This window comes from Mustela putorius, unplaced genomic scaffold (genome assembly GCF_011764305.1).
Source record: "Mustela putorius furo isolate JIRA1106 unplaced genomic scaffold, ASM1176430v1.1 tig00000242_pilon_pilon_pilon, whole genome shotgun sequence".
In the NCBI taxonomy this organism is placed as follows: Eukaryota; Metazoa; Chordata; class Mammalia; order Carnivora; family Mustelidae; genus Mustela; species Mustela putorius.
In genome coordinates this window covers 16,040,738-16,064,720 of record NW_025421325.1, presented here as the reverse complement: position 1 = coordinate 16,064,720, position 23,983 = coordinate 16,040,738, and the positions used below count along the sequence as shown (strand labels likewise).

The window sequence follows — 23,983 nt, the reverse complement described above, 5'->3', positions numbered from 1 at the left end:
ATTACAAAGCTGTCATCATCAAGACAGTATGGTACTGGCACAAAAACAGACACATAGGCCAATGGAACATAATAGAAAGCCCAGAAATAGAACCTCAACTCTATGGTCAACTAATCTTTGACAAAGCAGGATAGAATGTCCCATGGAAAAAAGACAGTCTCTTCAACAAATGGTGTTGGGAAAATTGGACAGCCACATGCAGAAAAATAAAACTGGACCATCTCCTTACACCACATATGAAAATAGACTCAAAATGGATGAAGGACCTCAATGTGAGGAAGAAATCCATCAAAATCCTTGAGGGGAACACAGGCAGCAACCTCTTTGACCTCAGCCACAGCGACTTCTTCCTAGGGACATCGCCAAAGGCAAGGGAAGTAAGGGCAAAAATGAACTATTGGGATTTCATCAAGATCAAAAGCTTTTGCACAGCAAAGGAAACAGTTAACAAAACCAAAAGACAACTGACAGAATGGGAGAAGATATTTGCAAACAACATATCAGATAAAGGGCTACTATCCAAAATTTATAAAGAACTTATCAAACTCAACACCAAAAGAACAAATAATCCAATCAAGAAATGGGCAGAGGGGGTGTCTGGGTGGGTTAAACCGCTGCCTTCGGCTCAGGTCATGATCTCAAGGTCCTGGGATCGAGTCCCACATCAGGCTCTCTGCTCAGCAGGGAGCCTGTTTCCCTCTCTCTCTCTGCCTGCCTCTCTGTCTACTTGTGGTCTCTCTCTGTCAAATACATAAATAAAATCTTTAAAAAAAAAAAAAAGAAGAAATGGGCAGAGGACATGAACAGACATCTCTGCAAAAAAGACACCCAGATGGCCAACAGACACAAGAAAAAATGCTCCACATCACTCGGCATCAGGGAAATACAAATCAAAACCACAATGAGATACCACCTCGCACCAGTCAGAATAGCTAAAATTAACAAATCAGGAAATGACAGTTGCTGGCGAGGATGCGGAGAAAGGGGAACCCTCCTACACTGTTGGTGGGAGTGCAAGCTGGTGCAACCACTCTGGAAAACAGCATGGAGGTTCCTCAAAAAGTTGAAAATAGAGCTACCCTACGACCCAACATTCGCACTACTGGGTATTTACCCTAAAGATACAAATGTAGTGATCCAAAGGGGCACATGCATCCCAATGTTTATAGCAGCAATGTCCAGAATAGCCAAACTATGGAAAGAACCGAGATGTCCACCAACAGATGAATGGATCAAGAAGAAGTGGTGTATATATATATATATATACAATGGAATACTAAGCAGCCATCAAAAGAAATGAAATCTTGCCATTTGCAATGTCGTGGATGGAACTAGAGGGTATTATGCTTAGTGAAATAAGTCAGTCAGAAAAAAACAATTATCATATGATGTCCCTGATGTGAGGAAGTTGAGAGGCAATGTCAGGGGCCTGGGGGGTAGGAAAAGAATAAATGAAACAACATGAGATCGGGAGGGAGACAAACCATGAGACTCTTAATCTCACAAACTGAGGGTTGCTGTGGGGAGAGGATAGGGAGACGATGGTTGGCCTACGGATATTGGGGAAGGTATGTGCTATGGTGAGTGCTGTGAAGTATGCAAACCTGGCGATTCACAGACCTGTATCCTTGGGGCTAAAGATACATTATATATTAATTTAAAAAATTAAAATAAAAAAAATGTGCAGTACAGTGAAAGCAAACCCTTGGTGCCTATCTGGTGAACTCAACTAGACTGTGGAACCCCAGCAAGAGAGTGAGGGCCACAGCTCACATCTCCCGCCCTGGGCATGGAGCTTGGCACATGGCAGGGAAAGCTCCCCCCCACAGCTGAGGGCTCTCTGCTCCCACATGACTCTGGCCCAGCGCCTGGGGGAAAAGTCGAGATGAAGATGTGGTCTGTCCTTAAAGAGCCCAGGTTAGCTCCCAAGCCAGGGGTCAGAGGACCGTAATATCCTTCTGAAAATGTGGGTCTGAAAGTCACCACCTCCCAGAGTTGTACCAACCCTGAAAATACAAAGCACGGTCTGGCCACCACTCTGCCCAAGGCATCTCTCAATGCCTGGAGCATGGAGGAAAGAGGATCCTCCGGCCTCATGAAGACCATACAACAAAGGCCCAGCAAAGACCCGGCTTTCTTCAGTGGTCTCTGCAAAGGACGCTGGGTAGGGGCGGTGGGAGCAGCCCCCAGGGCTGGCCTGAGGGCTGAATTCTCATGCCCGGACTCAGCTCTTCCTGAGAATGCAGCGGCTACATCAGTCCTCTTGCGAAAGACTTCCAGCATTTTCGAGCCAGGTGGGAGCCAGTCCAATTCCATTTTACAGAGGAGGCAATGAAAAAGCCCAGGGAGGTGAAGCAGCATTCTCAGGGGCCCCTGAGCGGAAACCAGAACCCAGGTGGGCCTCTCAGGGAGGAGGGATCCTGCAGCTGGGAGCCCTGCCCAAGGCTATGACCCAGGTCTGTGGCGCCAGGGCCTCCTCCCCAGCTGATGAAGACACCGTGGCTGTGAATCCTGGCTGATGCTACCTGCTGCCCAAGCTCCCCGCCGCCAACTCCCTTTGTGTCTGCTTCCCCGACAGTTTCTGGGGAACAGAGTGTCAGTGACACCACCCTCTTTCAGATCTAAACTGGGATCTAAACTGGAAACTGGAGCCCAGACAGAGTCAGCCCCATGAAGGCCAATAAAAACCTTCCAGCCATTCTCTGCCCCCGCCTGCCCATGCCCACTTTCCCCCTCACAGGCGATGTGCCCTGTGTGGGCTTGGCTCACGTGGCCTGCCAGCTGCACAGGCCGGGATTCTGTCACCCCGCTGGCAGGGACTGGGGTGAGGCTGGCTGGCTCTGGAGGGGGCACCTGGCCTGGAAGCAGCCCGGAGGCAGGTTTGTAGAGGCCCTCCTCCCCGGCTCAGCCCCTCTCCCTGTCCTGCAGCCCGTAACGGGGCAGCCTGAACCACCTGGGACAGGGAGGGGCCCATGTTGGGGACCCCCTCCCCCCCCCCCCCCCCCCCCCCCCCCCGCTGCCTGGCAGGACTTGCTAGGAGCTGGCAAAATCATGGCGCTGGTCTTCACCCTGGTTCTGGACTCGGCATGTGAGCCTGCTGAGGTTGGAAAAGCAGAGCACTTAGGAGGTGGAGAGGCCCCTGGAGGCTGGGTGGGCGGCTGGGAGTCAGAGGGCCCTGGAGTTACGATGGGCAAGTTCTGCCCACTCCGGAGCTCAGCTCTCATCTAGAAAATTGAGAGTCACCCATGACAGTTCCGAAGGGCCCCTGGAGCTCCGCCAAGACCCCTCTTCCTGCCTCTGTCCCTGTTCCCCGGCCTGCTTCTTTGGGATCAGTGTCTGCTTGCTCTGGGAACACAGCTTCCTGGTTCCTCACCTGCTTGACTTCCAGCCATGGCTGTGCCTTCCACTCTTGTTCCCAGATGGAGGGCTCCACACTCCCTGTTTCCAGCCATAAGCCAGGAAAAGCAAGAGCAGCCTCCTCTCGACAAGGTTACCCTGCTTTGAGCAGTCTCCAGGTCCAGCAGGAGCCCCCTCACTCTCTCTGAGGACCCCATCCTCGCCTCCCCCACTGTCTTCATCGGGTCCCCCTCCTCTCTTGCTCAAGGTTGGGAGCAGCTGGCTGCAAAGGCTTCTCAGGGTCTCTATGCCAGTCGTAAGGGAGAGAAGGCAGAGGGTAAAGGCCCTCTCTTCTGCCCACGAACCCCCGCAGCCTCCTCTTCCAGGGGGAGCTCCTGGAGCCTTCCCTGGATGGAGCAGGTTGGGCACCCACGAGCCTGGAGAGAAGGTATGTTGTGTGCCTACCTCGCTGCCCCAGGAGGCGGCAGCCCCCAGCCTGAGTGGAAGGAGGTCTTCAGGGGAAAGAACCACCTCCCTCTCCACACCCCTGGTGGTGGCTGTACCCACTGACCCTGTCTCTGAGAACACAGAAGGATGCCCTAGACAGTCCCCTTGAGGACATCAGGCAGGGTGGCCTCATCTGGGACAACTTCCCAGGCCTCCCTCGCTGCCCTCATCAGGGCCAGTGGATGGAGCCAGCCCTGTGTCGGTGTGCCTATGACACCCAGCCCCGGCTCACTCTAACATGTCCATGACCTGCCTTCTCTTGGAAAAGGGAAGGACCATGCGAGGAGCGAACGTGTGTCTGCCAAGCCTCTCCCGTGTCAGCGCTGCACACTGAGCTTGCTGTCCCATTCTAGAGATGAGGAACAGGGGTGCAGAGGCTGGCTGCTTGCCTAAAGTCATCAGCAGGAAGGGGGTAAAGATAGGATTCAAAGCCAGACCTGAAACCCTGAAACCCATGCTCCCTCCTCCGACCCTGCTGCCTCTGGTCCTCATCACACTGTGGCTGGGGGCTCCTGGCCCTTTCCTCAGCCCCCAGTTCCCCCTGGCCTCCCCCTGTTGGGGCCTCCTGCCTGGTGCTGCCCAGAGGAGAGGGAGGGTCCCCACAAAGCGGGGAAGGGGAACCTGAAGGTGAGCCGAGCCCTTGCGAGTCCCTCCTGGGCCAGCCATGAATCATTCAGTCAGCGGGGAGAGCCGGCGGCCCTGGGTCTAGCCGGGAGGAAGTAAACAACCATAGCTTGGTGGTGAGCTTAGGAGCCAGGAATGTGGACAGAGGCTGACCGAGGCACTCTGCAGGACAGGGTGCCCCTGACACAGCCCATAATCAGATCCTAGTATGAGTAGGGCTAAGGGCAGAGGAGTGGGGGGCTGGATCCTGCTCTGGGCAGTGGAGGGACATTTAAAGCAAAGGAGGAAACCGAGGAGCAGTGGCCGAGGTGCAGAGTTGGGGGGAGAGGCATGGGGCACCCTGGAGTTCTGGGGAGGCCCATAATTACCCAGGAAGCCAGAGACTATAATTAGGCCATCCTGGCCCATTAGGATAGAGCCACAACTGACTGCATGTCTGGGACAAGTAGGTGGTCTGCTCCTGGTCTGCACCGGGAACCCAGAGGAGAAGGAGGGGTGTGTGTGAGAGAGAGAGAGAGTGTGTGTGTGTGTGTGTGTGTGTGCGCACACGCGTGTGCACAGAAGCAGCAAGTCTGTCAGCACTCAACACGGCCCACCCATGGGTGGGGTAGCGCGTGGGCAGGAAGGGCCCACAGTACCTCTCACGGTCCAAAGCCGCAGGCCAGCCTACAAGGACAGAAAGAAGTAGAAACGGGAAGGGCGCCTCTTGGAAGGCTGGTGCCATGGAAGGAGCACTGGCCTCGCCTTTGGGGGACCTGGGTTTGGGCCCCAGGTCTGATATTAACAAATCAGATGACTGGGTAAGTGTCTGTCCCTCCTTGCACCTCAGGCTTCCCTCCATTCGGTGAATATGTTAGCTTGGGTCAGGGGCTGTCGATGTTGGCTGTTGTCACCTGAGGAACACGGGAAAAATGACCAATGACAATGGACTTCTACTTTGGTGACACAGTAGATGGCAGCAGACCGAACTTCTCCCATGGAGAACAATCTGAATCATCAGATCATCAGATCAAGTAGCAAGACATCCTTCTGATGTCTTCGGAGAGAGACCAAAGGCCAAATCACAAGGAGAAGGGAGACCCCTGAAAGCCTGGCCCTCTTGGCCACGTTGCTTCTCAAGGCATTTGTTGATTAGTGATTCATGTGGGCAGAGCCCCTGAGAAGGCAGACAGAAGGCTGCAGCTGTCAGGCTGAGAAGCTAAGCTGGGTTTTCAACAGCCTCTTCAGGGCTGGAGTTCAGGACTGCCAAGATTCAGGAGGAAAGGAGGCTGTGTGTGCAATTGCCGTAAAGAATTGAGAAGGGGCAGAGAATTCAAATAGAACGTTCAGCTTCATTCAGTGGTGCTGGGGAGACAATAAACAGAGTTTAAGACCAATAAGGTGGTAGGGACCTAGTGAACAGTCCTCCAGGACTATGCATAGTAAGCACGAGTGTGTCAGAAATAGGTCAAGTGTCAGAGCAGCTGGGTGGCACGGTTGGTTAGGTGTCTGACTTGATTTCAGCTCAGGCCCTGATCTCAGGGTGGTGACACTGAGCCCCGTGTTGGGCTCTGTGCTGGGTGTGGAGCCTGCTTAAGATTCGCTCCCTCCGCCCCTCTGCACTTGAATGCATGCATTCTCTCTCTCTCTCAAAAAAGAAAAAAATAGGCCAAGTGTCACCTTCCTTGCCCCCCCCTTAGCTTCTAGCCTTGTTTATGCTTTTATTATGCATTCACTGGGCAAATGTTTCCTGAGTGCCTTCCAAGGGCAGGCATTCTGTTGGGTTTTGGGTCATTGAGACAAGGAGCCCATCAACAAGCAAATTAGATTCAGAATCATCCTGAAATTGGGACACATTTTTACAGTTTACAAAAACTTGTTCATACCCATTGCTGGCAATGATACTCATGGCTACCCCACAGCATATAAGTAAGGCAGGTATTAATGTTCCTATTTGTAGATGAGGGAAACTGTATTGAAAGTAGCCAAGAGCCTTGTCCAAGGTCACTCATCTACTAAGCAATGATGGTTTCCTGTCTCCAGTTCCCTAGCGACAGTCCCAGCACAGACACTATCACAGACACAGAAATCATCCTACAGAATAGGAAGAGGGAACAATCTTATGGGAGGAACAAAGACTACGGAAGTATCACAGGCTTTCTGTTGAGCAAATGGAGCTAAAAGGGTCTCAAAGACGAGCTGGTCTTATCCTTTCCCTTACAGATGAAGAACAAAAACAAACAACAGAGGCTTGGGACGATGAAGTGATTCTGTCTACAGACTCAGAGCAAACTTAAAAGTCAGACTCCTCTCCCACATCATTTAAGAGTCTAGCCCTTCAGTCCGCACTCAGCACCTCCCCGCTGGCCGTGGTCCCTGCTGTCTTACCCCCTGTATTCTAGAGAGCAGCCGAGCTCCAGCCAGGGGGAGACCTCACTGCCAGTTCCAACATGAGAGGCTGGCAGCACCTGTCTGTGCAGGAAAGAATGAGAACCAAGTTCTTTTAGGAAGGGATGTACATTTTGTACCTGAAATTCTCTTGCTGATGAGAAAGTATTTACATGTGCTGCTGCTTTAACAAACCAAGAGGAATGTAGACAGACGTGCAGGAACAAGAGTTGGAAGTGGCTGAAACAAATGTGCCACCTTTCTCGCCCACTAAGATGAGGTGCTTGGATGAGAACGCTGCCATTATCAGGACACGAGCAGATATAAACTCCCATGACTCTAACTGGATAATACTTAGAATGAGGCTCCCCTCCAACACTCTGAGTATCATCACCCCTTTCTTCACTCTCCAGCCCACACCTCTACACCTAGGCAGGACCTGAGAGGAAAGTCCTTTTTGGTATCCTCAAGCTCATGCTCTCAGTGCCTCTTCTTCAGGCTGGACACTGGACATGTGCATCTCAGAGCCACGACAAGGGGTCAGTTTTTAAAATCATAGGGTGCCCTTGAGTTCGTGCCTTCACCTTCCCCAGTCTCAGGTCACCTTTCTGTAAAATAAAGACACTGACTCCTTGATGTTGCCTGTCTACTATACAAAGGTGGTTTTGAGGCTGAAATGAAACAAAGTGTGTGAATGTGCTTTGACATTGGGAAAGCTTTGTATTCCACTTGTTCTTGGGCTCAATCCAACGAAAATACAAAATGACCAGAGAATGAACCACAAGAACTACCTAGTAAGGCCTTTGCTGGAAAAACGCATCCTAGAGGTTGTATACTAGAGATACATATTTTAGGTAAAATACTGAGGGAAGATTTCAGTTACCCAAGAAACACTCAGTACCTGGCTTTGTTGCAAAAATATGACAGCAGGCAAACAAGACCTACCCCCACCCAACACCACCAATCTAGAGTAAATAAAAAAAACAAAACCCTAGTGTCAGTAGAAGTGCTCACTAATATAAAATAAGGGCAATATATGTTTGAGATTAAATGTTAAAGCAAAATAGAGGCTGGTTCCAAGTCTGTGCTCTGCAGAGAGAACAGAGCTGTCTAGGATCATGGGACCCTCCCTTCTTCCTGAGGCTTCTAGCCTTCTTCATCCTTGGAGCTCCCTGCGTGTTTGGCCCCCAAACTGCAAACCATAAATTCTGGAACTGCCATATCTCAGTAGCTAACTAATTCTTTTATCTACAGCCAAGACTAGTTATATTTGCAGGTTGAACATTCTTCCCATCAAGACACATGCTTCCTCGGGAAGGGTTCAGGGAACCTGGGTATAGCCATCCAGATTCCTAGTGTAAAAGAATCCCGATTAGGAGTTCTTTTGGACTCTTTTGCAAGACAAAAACTGTTGGGTCTACTGCTGTGAAGAAGTAGAATGAAAAAGTAATAGTATTTGTTAGGGATTGAATTGGGTCCCCTCAAAATTCATATTCTGAAGTCCTAACCCCCAGTACCTTGGAATAAGACTTTCCTTGGAGACAGAGTCTTCACTGAATCAATTTTAAATGTGGCCACTAGGTAACCCCAAATCCAATATGACTGGTATCTTTATGAAAAGGGAAAACTGGAAACCGAGAAAGACATGCACAGAGAGAAGATGAAGAGACCCAGGGTAAAGCTGGCCACCTACAAGCCAAGGCCTAGAACAGAGGCTCAGAGCCCTCTGAAGGGACCAACCTTGAATATCAGACTCTGGCCTCCAGAGCTGTGAGACAATACATTTCTGTTCTTTAAGCCTCCTAGTCAGTAAATACTTTGCATCAGCAGCCTGAGCAGATGAATACAGTGCTCATTTCACAATGAACTTCTCATAAGCAGAAGCCATAGAGCATTTCAAGTGAACTGAAGGAGTGGGCCAGGGAACCCCCCTTTGATATGTAACCCAGGGGTAAGGTGGGGATGGAGGTACCCTGAGGGGAAGATGAGGTCAGCCCCTTGCTGGGGAAACTGATGGGGAGTAGACAGGAAAAGCCCACAGCAAAGACACGGAACAGCCTGGGGAGAAGGAAAGGAGAAGGCCATTCAAGACAGCTTGCGACTTTGGATCTCAACTGCCTTGAATTTGAATTGAATCCTGCTTCCATTCCTTGATAGGTGTGTGAGCCTGGCTAGACCTCATGTGGCATCTAGTTCTTCACTGCGGGCTTTTTGGGTTCACTGTTTCAGAGATCCTGGGCATTAAAGAAAATAATGTATATGCCCTACGCTTTCCCCAGGACCTTTGCATGTATTGCTCCCTCCACCTGGAACTCTTCTGCTTATCTTCTGCTGACTCTATTATACCTAACTTATTCTTCCCTCTTTCTCAGGTCTGATTATTAATGTCATATGTCAAATTGACTAGGCCATGAAGTGCCCAGATATTTGGTCAAACGTTATTCTGGGTATGCCTGTGAGGGTGTCTTTGGATGAGATTAAAATTTGAATCAGACTGAATAAATCCCCAATGTGGGTGGGTCTCATTCAATCAGTTGAAGGCCTTAATGGAACAGAAAGGCTAAAAGGGAACTCCACCTGTCTGACTACTTCAAACTGGGACATCTGCTCTTTCCTGCCTTTGGATTTGAACTGAAACACTGGCTTTTCTTGGCTCTTGACCCTGCCAGCCTTCAGACTGCAATGACACCATCAGCTCTCCTGGGACTCAGATTTTTGGACTCAGAATATAATGCAACCATTGGCTCTTCAGGTCTCCTGTTTGCTGACTCACACTGCAGATTTTGGACTTTCCTTGCTTCTATAATGTGTGAGCCAACTCCTTCAATTCCTTATAGTAAATCAATATCTCTTTTCAGAGATCTTAATGGACACAGGATATATATATCCTGTTGGTTGGTTCTGTTTCTCCAGAGAACCCAGGTCAATATAGGTTTTGGTACCAAGAGTGATTTTAAAGGAACACAATATTAAACATGAGTTTTCTAAGTTGATCTGGGGTTTCTGGAATTGACTCTCTAAGATTTAAAGATGCTAATGACTTTATTTCTAAGTAGTAAAGGCAGTCTAATGGTCCAAGGCATATGTGATAATAGAGAAATGAAAAGTACTGGGGACTCCTCATGAACCACTTATGAGAGGCAAGGGTCTGGGTGCCCATGTGTATGATACTTTCAAACACTTTTTATCAAAATAATGAGTATAATGAGGATTGGTTGCTCCTAGTGTTACTGGACAAAGTGGGGAAAGAAAAGGTTGGGCTTGGGATTCAAATTCCCAGCTCAAGTGTTACATAAATGACCTGCAATCTATGTCTGCCCTTATCTCCTGTAGCTAAAGGGATGAAATTGTTGAAAATCTAACATACCTTATCCTGTGACTGGCTGAATTACAATGCAGGTCGAATTCCCAGCTTCCCGGGGAGTCTACTGTTAAAATAAAGGCTTTGAGAAGGAATGAGATCCTGAAAGTTGGATTGGGGGTATATGGGAAGACCCTAATGGATCTGGGGACACTGGACCCCTAAATTATGATGAGTCATCTTTGGCAGTGGAAGCAGTTTCTCCACCCCCAGTATAAGTGACTTCCTGAGGCACCTGGGCTACTCAGTTAAGCATCTGACTCTTGATTTTTGACTCAGATCATGATCTCAGGATTGTGGGACTCAGCCCCTCATTGGACTCCATACTCAGCAGGGGAGTCTGCTCGAGATTCTCCCTCTCCCTCTGCCTCTCCCCACTGTACTCTCTCTCTATATATAAATAATAAACAAATAAATCTTTTAAAAAATGACCTCTCAACCTGTGTCTGAACCTGCCTTGCCTGAGGAGAGGACAGTGGCCTCCCCCATTGCCAAGCAAGACAATGCCGATTCTCCTGAGAACCCACCTCCCCATCCCTCTTTGCTTCTAGACCTATAACTAGACTCAGTTCTCAGCAGGACCCTAACAATGAGGTAAAGTAATGGCCCACAAGGAGGTGTGCTATACTCCAAAAGAATTACCTGAGTTTTCTAATTCGTACAGATAGACATCTGGGGACTACTTGTGGTAGTGAATACTAAAGGTGTGGGATAATGGTGGAAGAAACATAATGTTGGATCAGGCAAAATTCATTCACAGGGGCTGACTAAGCAGAGATTTTCTAAATAATGTTGCATCTTGGGGAGTTAGAAAGAGTCTAACAGTTTGTTTGTTTCATTGGCTGAAGCATGGGCAAAAAGACCCACAGGGAGTGAGTGAAAAATACTGGGTCTGCCTTGATTTCATGTAAAGAAAGGGATCCAAAGACAGGGAGGGTGGGATTTTGGAGTGGGTTTATCCTCTGAGACCCACTCACCCACCCTGGGAAGATCCAGAAGACATGACTTTCACCATGACTATGAGAAATAAACCTGTGAGGAGAGTCTTAGAATCCTTGAAGAGCTCTATGATCATTCTTTGTAGGCCAGACCTTGCAGGGAGAACTACAGTCTCCAAACTGGGAAACAAACCACAATGACAGTAATTGGATCCTGGGGTGGCAAATACCTAATTGAGGCACTCAACTGCCTAAGGCAAGGAGAGCCTGGGTACCATAATAGATAGCAGAGTCAGTGCAGTGATGGGGATAGGCTGACATGCACAGACCCATGGTATTGGCTAGTTGGTCATAGTGTGCCTAGAGGTGAAATAGATAGGAAGCCTATGAAATTCTTACTTGTTCTGGATAAGCAGAGAAATTCTAGGTCAAGTGAACAAAAGTCTATCTGAATTATAAAAACAGTCATGGCTTCTCCTCAGACTTGAGGCAGTTTACAAACCCAAAATGACTTAGATGAAAGGGAAGCTGGCTACCCTTGAGGAAGGACCCCAGTACACATCAAATATTTATATTAATTTTCCCAGCCTTTCCCAAAAGGACCTACAGTTTTTTACCAAGATAACTGTGCACTTGGGAAAAGGAAATAATCAGCCTTTTGGGGGAACTACCACACACTGGCTCTGAATGGACACTGATTCCGGGAGACCCCAATCCCCCTGTGGCCCTCCAGTCTGAGCTGGGGGCTTATGGAGGTCAGGTGATCAATGGGGTTTTAACTGAGGTCCATCTCACAGGAAGTCCAGTGGACCCCTGAATCCATCCTATGGTTGTTTCCGTGGTTCTGCATTGCATAACTGGAACAGACATGCTGAGAATCTGGCAGAACCTCACATTGGTTCCTTGATCCATGGAGTAAGGGATATTATGGTGGAAAGGCCAAGAGGCACTGCCTCTACCTAGGAAAATACTAAAACCAATGCAATCCTGCATTCCTGGAGGGACTACTGCAGAGGTGAGTGCCCCCACCAAGAACCTGAAATTTGCTGACTTGGCCAGTGCAGAGGACAGGTGGACCATGGCAACAGTGAATTTTCATAAGCCGAACAAGGTTGATTCCAACTGGTGGCTGCTGTACCAGATGCAGTTTCATGGCCTGAGAAAATTAACACATCCCTGGGATGCAGCTATTGATTTGGGAATTGTTTTGTTGTTGTTGTTGTTGTTGTTGTTTTTCCATACCTGTTCATAAGGCCCTCCAGAAGCAGTCTGCTTCCGGCTGACAAGACCAGCAATACACCTTCACTGTCCTGCCTCAGGGGATCTCACTGCTCCAGTTCTATGTCATACTTCAGTTCACAGGGAACTTGATCTCCTTTCCATGACACTGATGATATCATACCAGTTGAACCTAGTGAGCGAGTAAGTAGTAGCTTGCTCTTTGCAAGACATTTATGTGTCACGGGGGACATAAATATGACAAAAATTCAAGTGTCTTTGGGGCACCTGAATGGCTCAGTCGGTTTAGTGTCTGCCTTGCGCTCACATCATGATTTCAGGGTCCTGGGATCGAACCCTGCATCGGGCTCCCTGCTCAGTGAGGAGTCTGCTTCTCCCTCTTTCTGCTCATGCTTCCTCTGTCTCTCTCAAATAAATTTTAAAAAAATTTCAAGGGCTTTCTACCTTAGTAAAATTCTTAGTGGTCCAGAGATGTGGGCATGTTGAGATATCCCTTCTAAGGTGAAGATTAAACTTTCATTTGGCCCCTCCTACAATGAAAAAAGAGGCATGCCTAGCGGGGGCAATGTACACATCTTCCTCACTTGGGTGTGTTACTCCAGCCCATGTACTGAGTGACCTGAAAAGGTGCTGGCTTTGCATGGCACCCAGGACAAGAGAAGGCTCTGCAACAGGTCTGGGCTATGGGGTAAGCTGCTTTGCCCCTTGGGCCATATGATCCTGCAGACCCAATGGTGTTTAACATGGCAGTGATGGTAGGGATGCTGTATGGGGCCTTTGGGAGACCCCTATAAATGAACTACACTATTGATCCTTCGGATTTTGGAGCAAAGCCATGCCATCCTCTGTGGGTCACACTATTCTCCTGTTGAGAAAAAGCTCTTGGGCTGTGTTAGGGCTTGGGTAGAGACCAGATGCTAGCCATGGGCCACCAAGTTACCATGACACCCGAGTTGCCCATCTGAACTGGGTACTTCCTGACCCACTGAGTTACAAAGCTGGGCATACAGAGACACATTCCGTCATCCAATGGAAGTGGTATATATGTAATCAGGCCTGAGCAGGCCCTGAATGCACAAGTTAAGTTACAGGATAAAGTGGCCCAATAGCCATGGTCCCTACTTCTACTATACTACCATCTCTCTCCCAGCCTGCACCTATGGAATTATGGGGAGTTCCCTATGACCAGCTGGTGGAGGAAGAGAAGATTCTGGCCTAGTTTACAACTGTGGCCAATGCTTTGGCTGGATGGTCAGGGACTTAGAAGAAACACGACTGGAAAACTGATGACAAGAAAATTTGGGGAAGAGTTATGTGAATAATCCTCTCTGAAGGATGAAGACATTTGTGTCCTCTGTGAATATTCTCCAAAGGGTGAGCTCAGCAGGGGTGGATTCTAACAATCAAGTGGATATAGCATGACCTATAATGTGAGATAGTCACAGTATCTAGTCAGCCTTCTTCTCCAGTCACCCCTGTCATCCCCCAATGGGCTCATGAACAAAGTGGTGCTGGCGGCAGGGATGGATTTTGTGCACAGGGTCAGCAACATGGCCCTCCAGTCACCAAGGCCAGCCTGGCTATGGCTCCCACCAAGTCCCTAATTTGCCAACAGCAGAGACCACCAGCAAATCCCCAGTATGGCCCCATTCTACAGGGTGGTCAGCCAGCTACGAGCTGACAGGTTAATTACACTGGACGGCTTCCATCATGGGAGGGGCAATGTTTTTTCCCTGCTGGAATAGGAACTTACTCTGGATATGCATTTGCCCTCCCTGCATGAAGTGCTTGTGCCAAAAAATGCCATACAGAATGCATTATCCGTCATCATGGTATTCCCTGATATTCCAATGTAGCATTGCTTCTGATCAAGGAAACCACTTTATAGCAAATGAAGTACAACAACGGACCCATGATCATGGAATTCACTGGTGTGACCATGGTCCTCACCACCCTGAAACAGCTGGCTTGACAGAAGATTGAATTGTCCTTTGAAGACTCAGTTCCCGAGCTAGCTAGGTGGCAATATCTTGCAGGGCTGTATACGGTCTGAATTAGTGTCCAATATATATGGTGCTATTTCTCTGATAGCAAAGATTCACTGGAACTGGGATCAAGGGGTGGAGATGAGAAAGACACCACCCACTATCACCCCTGGTGACCTACCAGCAAAATGTTTGCTTCTTATTCCCACAACCTTATGCTCTGCTGGCTTAGAGATCTTAGCTCGAAAGGAAGGAATGTTTCTGCCAGGGATACAACAATGACTCCATTGAACTGGAAGTTAAGACTGCTGCCTGGTCACTTTGGGCTTCTAAGGCTTCTGAATTAGTAGGCAAGGAAGAAGATATTGTGCTGATTGGGGTGGCTGATCCTGACTACCAAGGAGAAAGTGGACCACTACTCTACAATGGAGGTAAGGGAGAGCATGTCTGGAATTCAGAAGATCCCACAGAAGGTCCTGAAATAAATACAGTGGAAAACTACAATAGTCCAGTCCAATCTAGGTAGGACCTTAGATCGGGAATGAAGGTTTGGATCACCTTACCAGGTAAAGAACAACCAGCTGAGGGGCTTGCTGAGGACAAAGAAAATACACATGGGTCATAGAAGAAGGACGTTATAAATAACAGTCATGACCATGTACTCCTTGTCAAGAGTATTTCCTCCTTGGCCTGTTATAAATATATAAATATAAATGCATAGAGCAAGTATTTTTGCTTTCTTCCCTTTCTTATCCTCTTATCATGTAACATAAAACATAAAATAAATTGACTTTATACCACAGGATTTAAATATTGTTAACTTTATGTCATAGTATTTAAATTATGAGATATCAAAGGGAAAAGTAAATATCTCTCAAGGACTTTACCTTCTTTTCTGGGGAAAGGGTTAGTGTGGTTTTGGTTGTACACAGGATACTCGCATCATGAGTATTAGGCAGAATTGTAACCTTCTTAGTATCCCTATTTGGAGATTAAGTATGATTTAAGGATATGTGCATGGGTGCCAAGTTGATCTGTGGAGGTTAATTTTATGTGTCAACAGGACTGGACCACAGCGTGGCCAGACATTTGGCCAAACATTATTCTGGTTGTGTCTGCAGGGGTGTTTATGGATGAGACTAACATTTTAAACTGGTACTGAGTAAAATAGATTGCTCTCCTAATGTGCTGGGCCTATCTAAGCAGTTGAAGACCTAAATAAAACCAAAGACTGACCCTTCCGTAAGTAACAGAGAATTCTCCTGCCTGGTAGTCTTCACACTGACCCAACACTTCCTCCTGTTCTACAGCAGCTTCTGGCCTTCCGACTCAAACCAGGACATTAGCTGAGCAGATTTTGGACTTGCCGGCCTCCTTCATTACACGAGCCAATTTGTAAAATAGTTTCTCTCTCTCTCTCTCATAGGTTCTGTTTTTCTGGAGAACTCTGGCTAATTCAGGGGTGAGATGAGAGTATAAGATAACATCAGAGTGATGGGCATCCCGAGGGACAGGTGGCTGTACGCCCCTGCGATCGGGTGGAAAGGGAGAAAATGAGAAAACAGAGTTTCCAAGACGAGGGCTGCCTATTTCTCTGTGTAGACCAGATCAAACAAATCCACATATGAAAATCCAGTTTTGTATGGCAGGCAAAGTTAGGAGCCCCAGCATCTTTACGAAGAGGTTTGTAAGTACAGTAGTCTTCCCTTATCTGCGATGGCTATGTTCCAAGAACCCCCTACACAGCCTGCTTTTTCCTATATATACTTTCCTATGATAAAGTTTAATACATAAAATAGGCATTACATGAATATTGTCTCCTCTCAAAATATCTCCAATACTGCATTTGCCCTTCTTGTGATGCCCTGAGGTGATAAAATGCCTAAGTGATGAGAAGAATAGCGGTGAAGGACTCAGCCACTGCGATGTAGCATTAGGCTACCACTGACCTTCAGAGGATACCTCATTAGGAGAATGAAACCACAGATAACGGCGGGGTGGGGGGACTTAACTGTGTTTTTTAAAGCTTCCAGTTGCACTAGGCATTTGCTACCGGATTGTATGAGCCTACCGGGATTTTTGCTGGAAACTTCTGTGTCAGGCGAGATTACCATGGCCCTCTGGGAGCTCTGTAGCAGATGTGGTCCAGGTCTGGCTCTTACCTCTTATGATGGTCACGTTGCGAAGGATTTCTCCATGCTGCGTGTCCACAGCCTTCATCTCCTCCACGATCATGGAGAGGTTGCGGACGTTGAAGTCCAGCCGCGCACTGAGCAGGCTGAAACGCTCCCGGAGCAGGTCTGTGGTGCCCAGCATGAGAGAGACAGACTTGTTCAGGTAGTAGAGCTCCTCAGCGTGCGTGTGGAAGCCCAGCGTGCAGGAGAGCCGCACGTCATCCAGGTACTTGAGCATGCTGTGCACGTGGTTGTCGGTGGCATTGATGTTGGTGAAGATGGTGCTGATCTCGATCTCATGTGAAGCCATGCGTCCTTCCAGCGTCTCGAACCTCTCCACAGTGCGGTTCTGGGCATAGCGGGTGTGGTACTGCAGATCGTGCATGTTCTCCTCGTGGTCGTCCAGGAAGGACGAGATGTTATCCAGCTGCAGCTGCAGGCCCATGACCTGCAGCACCAAGTCGTGTGCGCTCTCAGCATTCTGGCTGATGCGCTGCGAGGAGACCCCCAGGGTGGCCTGGATGTTCTTGACCGCTTCTCCGGTCTTGGCTGAGATGGTGCGCAGGCCGCTGAAGAGCCGGGTGTAGTTCTGCCAGTCGGTGACCATCTTCTGGAGGGTCAGGGTCTCCTCATCAGTCTTGCGCTGGATCCCGTGGATCCACTCCGAGGTCTGCCCCACAGTGAAGTTGATCTGGTGGACTGTAGCCTTGACGTCATAGCAGTCCTGGGTGAGGTCCTTCAGAGAGAGGTCCAGGCCGGCCGTGGTGGCCTGCCAGCCTCTCACCTGGGCAAGAAAGAGCCCCAGAGACTGGTTGACCTGGTGGATGGAAAAGGAACAGCTGCCCATCTCCTGGGAGATCTGACTGCTGGTGGTGGAGAGCAGCTCGTGGGTCTGAGAGGTCTGGTCCAGCTGTACCTCCTGGGCCAGGAGCATCTTCTGAATTCCCTCCAGCTCCTCCTGCAGTTTTCTGATTTCTTGCTCCAGCTGCCCAGCCTCGTGGCAGAAAGAACAGTTGTTTGGGGCTTTCAGATCTTCAGGGGAAAGGGACAACATTTTGAGTTGCTGAAGGATCATGGGACGAAAGTTGCTTCTTTACATATTTCAGAGCATAATGGATTGTCAAGTGGCTTCCTGATCCCTCTTCCTATCCTAAGCCTGCTATGAAAACCTTTTGAAAAAGCCTTACCATCTCTATGAAATATTATTTTACCAAATGTCTTTACTATGACATAAAATATAGAACTGGGGACATTTTTTCCATCTCGCCACTGAATTCTTGAGAATATAGCTTCATAACTTTTCTAAGGTTGCCAAGAACCACCCATTTACATTTTATCTTAAAATTTCTCCAAATATTTTTGTACTTATTATCGATGAACTTATGGGGGAAAGATGGTACGGGGATTATTTCTCCCTGTGACAGATGAGAAATGAGGCACAGAGAAGAGGTTTGCCAAATTTATCACTCAGCTAGTACTTTATCTTTCTGTCATGGTTGACCTCCTCTACCTTTTCTATTGTGGCTCCTTCTGTCTCAGTCTTGGAACGAGAAGATCCCTGGTTAAAGCAGGAGATAGCATCATGACTTGGTAGCATATGGTAGGGTAGGGTAGACTTGTCAAGAAGCTTTGGAAGATCTTAAAAATAATTTCAGGGTGGCTGGGTGGCTCAGTTTGTTAAGCATCTGACTCTTGATTTTGGCTCAGGTCATGATCTCAGGGTCCTGGGATGCAGCCCTGCATTGGGTTCCCTGCTCAGCAGGGAGTCTGCTTGTCTCTCTTTCCCTCTCTCTGTCCCTCGCCTGCATGCACTAGTGCTTTCTTTCTTTCTCAAATAAATACATAAATCTCTTTAAAATAATCATAATCTCAGATACATGAGAATGACTGAGGAACGGACTTTCTTTGGGTTCCTTCTCTACCTGTAGGCTCGGGCTAGATCTGTACCACATAGAACACTTGGCTCCAGACCTAGGTGGATCTCAGGGCAGCAGTCCTCTTTGAATGGACAGGGAGGCAGGGAGTCATAGCTGTCTTTTCCCTTGTGTCTCAAAGGTTGGTGAAGGATGTCCTATTTCAGGCCACCATGGCCCGAGGGAGCACTCAGCCCTCCCCCATTATTACTGGTCTTCCATCATACTCATGTGCACATCTGGACATGGGACACTTACCCAGTCCTTGGAGGTTTTCCTGCATAGACAAAAGTTTCTTGTCATAAATGGCCTGGGCCAGGGAGATGTCTTCTGAGAGAGAGTCCACTTTCCTGAAAACTGTATGGGAAATACAGATGAGAAGATGGGGCAGGGTCTTAGCTCAGAGAAACAGCAGTCATTTGTCGAGAAGGTGTTTTTATCAACCTCTCTGCCACCAAAACCATTCACCCTTTTATGGGGCTTTTCAGTGGTGGGAAGGGAAGATGCTTCTTATGGCCAGAGTTTGTCACACATTCCTTAAAAACACAGATCTACATCTAAATAGCTCCCTTAAGTGTTCCTATGTATGGATATATATACTCGTGTGTATATATGTATGTGTGTGTGTGTGTGTGTGTGTGCGCACGCGTGTATCCACCTCCACATTTAAAACTAGGTCTGACCACAGGATAGAATAGAATAAGGAAAATTAAGAAGAAAATACAAAAAGAGTATAAAAGTTATTCTTAATCCTACGACTGAGAGACAATAGCCATTAATATCTTCGTGTATCTGTTGGACTCTTATCTCTATAACCATTCTGTAGCTACATAGATATATGTATACTTTTTTAGAAAACAACAACAGGAACCCGGAATGTTTAGACTATTTCATCTATTTTCTTCCAATTTTCTTCGCTGATATAATGTCATGGACATTTTCCTATTGAGGTTTAAATCACTTTAGGATCATTACTTTTAATGCCTGTATCATACTCTGTATAAATGACTCAGCAATTGTATAAAAGTCCCTTGTGCTTGGCGGACACTTCTGAGTCTACAAATAAAACTTGGTGGGTATATATGAGTAACAGTTATTCCTAGAAATAATCCTTATATTTGATGGTTTTATGTATATGGTTATTCTCATAGGATAAATTGCTTGAAGCAGAATTAATGGGTGAAGGAGTTGGACACATGTTGCCAAAGTGACCCCTAGGAAAGGTTTTACTGGTTTATACCAGCTTCTTAGGGGTCAGTGCTGGCCTGGGTTTAGAGAACATCTGGGCATCAACAGGATCCCTGGCTTTCTCTAGCAAGTGCCTGGCTAGACAGGGAGGTAAGAGGAGAAGACGGAGTAGACGGATGTTTCCCACAGAGCCTATGAAAGTAAGTTTGGGGGTGGAAACAGATCTACCAAGAAAGCTGGGGAATGTAACTTCTGTTCCACATTTGCCTCAGATCTTTTGGGTGTCTTCAGGCAAGGCAGTTAATTTTTCTGCAGCTCAACTGAATCATCTGTAAAAGGAAAGTATGAAGCTAGATGACTTCTAATGTTCTTCTCAGCTCCAAAATTCCACGATTCCATTTTGTTTGAATCTCTGGGCTTTCATTAACATTGTATATCTCAGAGCTGCTGAGACTTAATTAGCAGCAATGATATAGTGAGAGACCCTAGGAACAGTTCAATGCCTTCTATTCCACCAGCACCTAGAGTTTATAGTATTTATTATTCCATTTGAGTCTCCCCCAAATTAAAATTTCTTATATAGATGGCGGAGAACAGAGGTGTAGAGACTCTGAATGACTTTGATTCCTATCCTAATGCTTTGTAAAGTCTACCCTCAAGCCAGTAGCCAAGGGTTCATTCATATAATTCACCCTGTTCACTTCTTCACTGAGCGTTTCATGATCCATAATTACATATTTTTTGTTTACCATTTTCCTTATTTTTTAGATCTTATTTTTTTCTCATCTTTTCAAAATTGTCTTATAACGTATACTATAAAGAGAACATATGTGTAATTTATAAATAAATAGGCGTATTTCACAAGTGTAAGATGATTGTTTTTTTTTTCTTTTCAAATATTTAAGTATAAACATTTTCAAACAGAGGAATCAAGGCTTGGACAGTGACTGTCTTACTTGTACAACTGGCAGTCGTGTGTCTACTGACTACATTCTATAATTAACATTTTACTTGTATTCACTTCATTGTACATCTGCCATTTTACCTTTTTATCTGTTCATCAACCCATCTACTTTTTTGATACATTTTAAATCAAACTTTTTACCAATGGGTACACAGTCAAAAAAGGTTCATAGATTATTGGTCTAGGCTAAGGGCTGGCAAAGCAGGATCTATATGTCGCATCTGACCCAAGGTCACTTTGTTGGAACAAAGCCATCTCCATTTAGTACATACATATTGTGTCTGGCTGCTTTTGCTTTACAACGGCAGAGTGGTTTTGACAAAGACCATGTGTGGCCCGTAAATCCTAAAAAATTTACTACCGAAACCTTTACAGGCAGTCTGCCAAACCTTGCTCTAGATTATGAGCTCCATAAACAGGGCCCATGTTTTATGAAGCAGTATAAGCCCCATGCCTAATGCAGTTCTCGGCTTATAGTATGCATGCAACAGGTACCCGATTAAAGGAGTAAGTTGAACTTCCAAGTACCTTTGAGGAAGACAGATTCTACTCAACCTCCGGACTTTATCCTCAGTCCTGACCATAATACCTTGACTACAACTGTCTGCATATATACTCCCAAATCTCTAGTCTCTATTTGACGAGTATTACTGAGCACCTGCCAACCAGGTCAGGATGTGCCAGTTCTGCTCTAGGGACTTGGGACAACCAGGCTGGAGGCAAAAACAAAAAGGAAGCTCAACTTTCTCCCTGGATTCCACAAATGCTCTCCTTACCCCCCAGTTATTATGATCTTCTGCTCATTCACTCTGGGTGAAAGATAGCCCAAAGACTTGGGGCAAATCCTTTCACCTTCCCAGATACATGGAATGAGGCCGGCCTTCCATTTCAGGGCTCGTTGAGATGATTTGTAGATGTCATGTAGGTGACAATGCCTGGCACCTGGTGGGCACCCCATCACCGCCCATACCCGCTGAAGGGCGTCGGTGCCTGTGTTCCTCTCTGGGCTCAAGCCTGTGGCTGCTGGAGCTTTATTCATGGTCCTGCGGGTGCAGAGAGCTGAGGCCCCGTGAGGCCTGGCCAGAAAAAGACTGGGGAATTTCCCTGATGTCCAATTTGCTACTTCAGAATGGTGGACAGCCAATTTGGTTCCCTCCATGTAACATAATCTGTTAGCATCCAGAAGACAGAGGCTGACTGAACCTGGCCGTGAGCTATCATCTGGGTTGGCTCCCATGGTTGTACAATGGGCGTGTATGACAGCCACCACACTCCAGGTCCCTGGCCTTCACTGGCAGGACTCTGTTCTAACAATCAAGGTCCCAGTGAGACTCAGGGATTTGCATTTTAACAAATACTGGGGGTGATCTTGATGCAGGCAGGCATCCAACCTCACTTAGAGAAACGCTCACAAAGACCATGGAAGAGGCTTCAAAAATGCCCGGTGCAAGGATCTCAGCCCTGGATATACTTACCACACACCCGATATTTTTTCAAAATTCGCAGGTAATTCTAACATGCAGCTGAAACTGGGAACCACTGGACTGGTCCTGTCCTCTCCTCTTACCAGAAGGAAAACAGAAGTCTCGAGAGGGGAATGCCTTGCTCAAATCCACACAGCTACTTACTGACCGGAAATCAGAGGCTGGTCCTTGAAGTCTGAATCAAGTATGAAGATTCCCCTGTCAGAAGGATGCTGGACCATCCCGGGGCTGCGGGGCGCCTGCACTCACCTAGAGAGGCCAGCACGGCCACGGCCACCAGGAGCAGGGCCAGGAAGAGGTAAAGAATTCGCACCGATGTGTGCAAAGACAGGTTCTTCTGGCAGCGGCTGCAGCGGGGCCCCGGCCGGCCTGTTGGGGGACAAAGGAAACCAGTGACTGAGGCTGCAGGTCGAGGGTCAGGTTCATGTCTCTGCTCTGAACGGTCTCATCCCATCTCAAACCAGTCTCAGAAAGGGAGATGTTCTCCATCCTCATGCCTGCCCATCTCACCATGTTCTCTCTAGGTTTTAGCAACAGAAGAGACCAGAGTCGGGGTCTTCAAAGAACGCCCCCCTGCCACCATTCTCTCTGAGGGCAATGTCAATGAGCCCACGGTGTAAGGAAATACCTCTTCCTGACACATTGGCCTTATCGTGGTCCACAACATGGGGCAGCCAGCCTTGTTTTATCCTTGGGTGACCAATGTGTCTCAGTGTACCTAGGGTTTTCTGGGCTTTAGCTTTGAAAAATCTCCTCCTGTGGGAATTCCTCAGTATGGGACCAACCAGTTGCACACCCTAAGAAACCCTTCAGTCCCCAAACTTGTCAGGTGACAAGGAGTACTCCTGGAAATGGAACGAATGGTTGCAGTCCACCAGCTGGGGCCCCTAATATGGAAGAAGAAGGAAGCCAGGTGTTTTTGACTACTCTTGCATGTGGCCAAGGTCCAGTGGGAATGACACTGTGAAATTGTTGTGATATTTCTAAGGCAGATTCGACTTCGGCTGCACATTATGAGTACTGGGAACGTTGAAAACTCCAGATGCCCCTTTCATACTCCAGACCAAAAGGAATGAGGATTTCTGAGGGCTGGTCACAGGCTTCCTGGGGTGGTTACAATACGCAGTGCCAGCTGAGAACAGCTGTGTTAATCCACACCAAAACCCACTGAGATGCCCTCCTCTACGTAACGGTTCAGGTGGCATTGGTTTCTGAGATTATCCAAGTGCCAAGCTGGGTCCTGTAGGCCAAGGGGATGAGCCACTTGGGTGATAAGGGATATGATGAAGGGGACAGTTCTGGTCCAGTTAGAGGACAGGCCCTGGGGAGATGGCAGAGGTCCCTGACTGGTCTCAGGAGAGGCCTGAAGACAGATGTCACTTGTGTCAACTTTGACATCATCTGTACCCATGCAAATCTGTGCATGGTACCCTCACCCGAGACCCATGCAAATCTGCCCTTCCACCCTCCATGGAGTAGTGGGGAAAGGACAATCATGATTCTGAAGCCATGGGGAGAGATAAGTCACCAGCCTGGGGCTGGGGACAAGGAGGTCAGGGGCAGCCCGCAGGGTCCTTACCTTCTTGTGTGCATGGGAAGGTCGGCATGTCCTCATCGTCACCAGCCAGCTCCTCTTCTGTAACACACAACGCATCTCCATCGCCAGTGGCCGACCTCACTGTGATGGAGCCAGGGCTGTCAGACCCAGTGTGGGAACCTGGAGCCACACCCACCCCTCTCCAGCTGCCGCAATCCCCACACCTGGGGCCCATTCCAGCCTTTGAATCCAAATCAGCCCTCTGGAGCTCCAGGTGACCAGACAGTAAGCAGAGGAGAAGGGAAAAGAGATAAGAACAAGAGACTGAGGATCTGAGATGTCCCAATGCCTGTGGGTAAGGAGATT

At 47.8% G+C, this 23,983-nt stretch overlaps 1 protein-coding gene across 1 annotated transcript in view; it reads right to left on the bottom strand.

Moving 5' to 3' along the window:
• Positions 1-23,983, bottom strand: part of SCARA3 (scavenger receptor class A member 3) — a 53,540-nt gene that overhangs the window by 10,666 nt on the left and 18,891 nt on the right. The window contains exons 2-5 of the mRNA XM_004775112.3: positions 23,660-23,758; positions 22,330-22,449; positions 18,703-18,801; positions 16,520-17,563 (exon numbers count right to left, since the gene is read on the bottom strand). Coding sequence (XP_004775169.1) covers positions 16,520-17,563; positions 18,703-18,801; positions 22,330-22,449; positions 23,660-23,758 — 1,362 coding nt within the window. The remainder of the gene's footprint in view (positions 1-16,519; positions 17,564-18,702; positions 18,802-22,329; positions 22,450-23,659; positions 23,759-23,983) is intronic.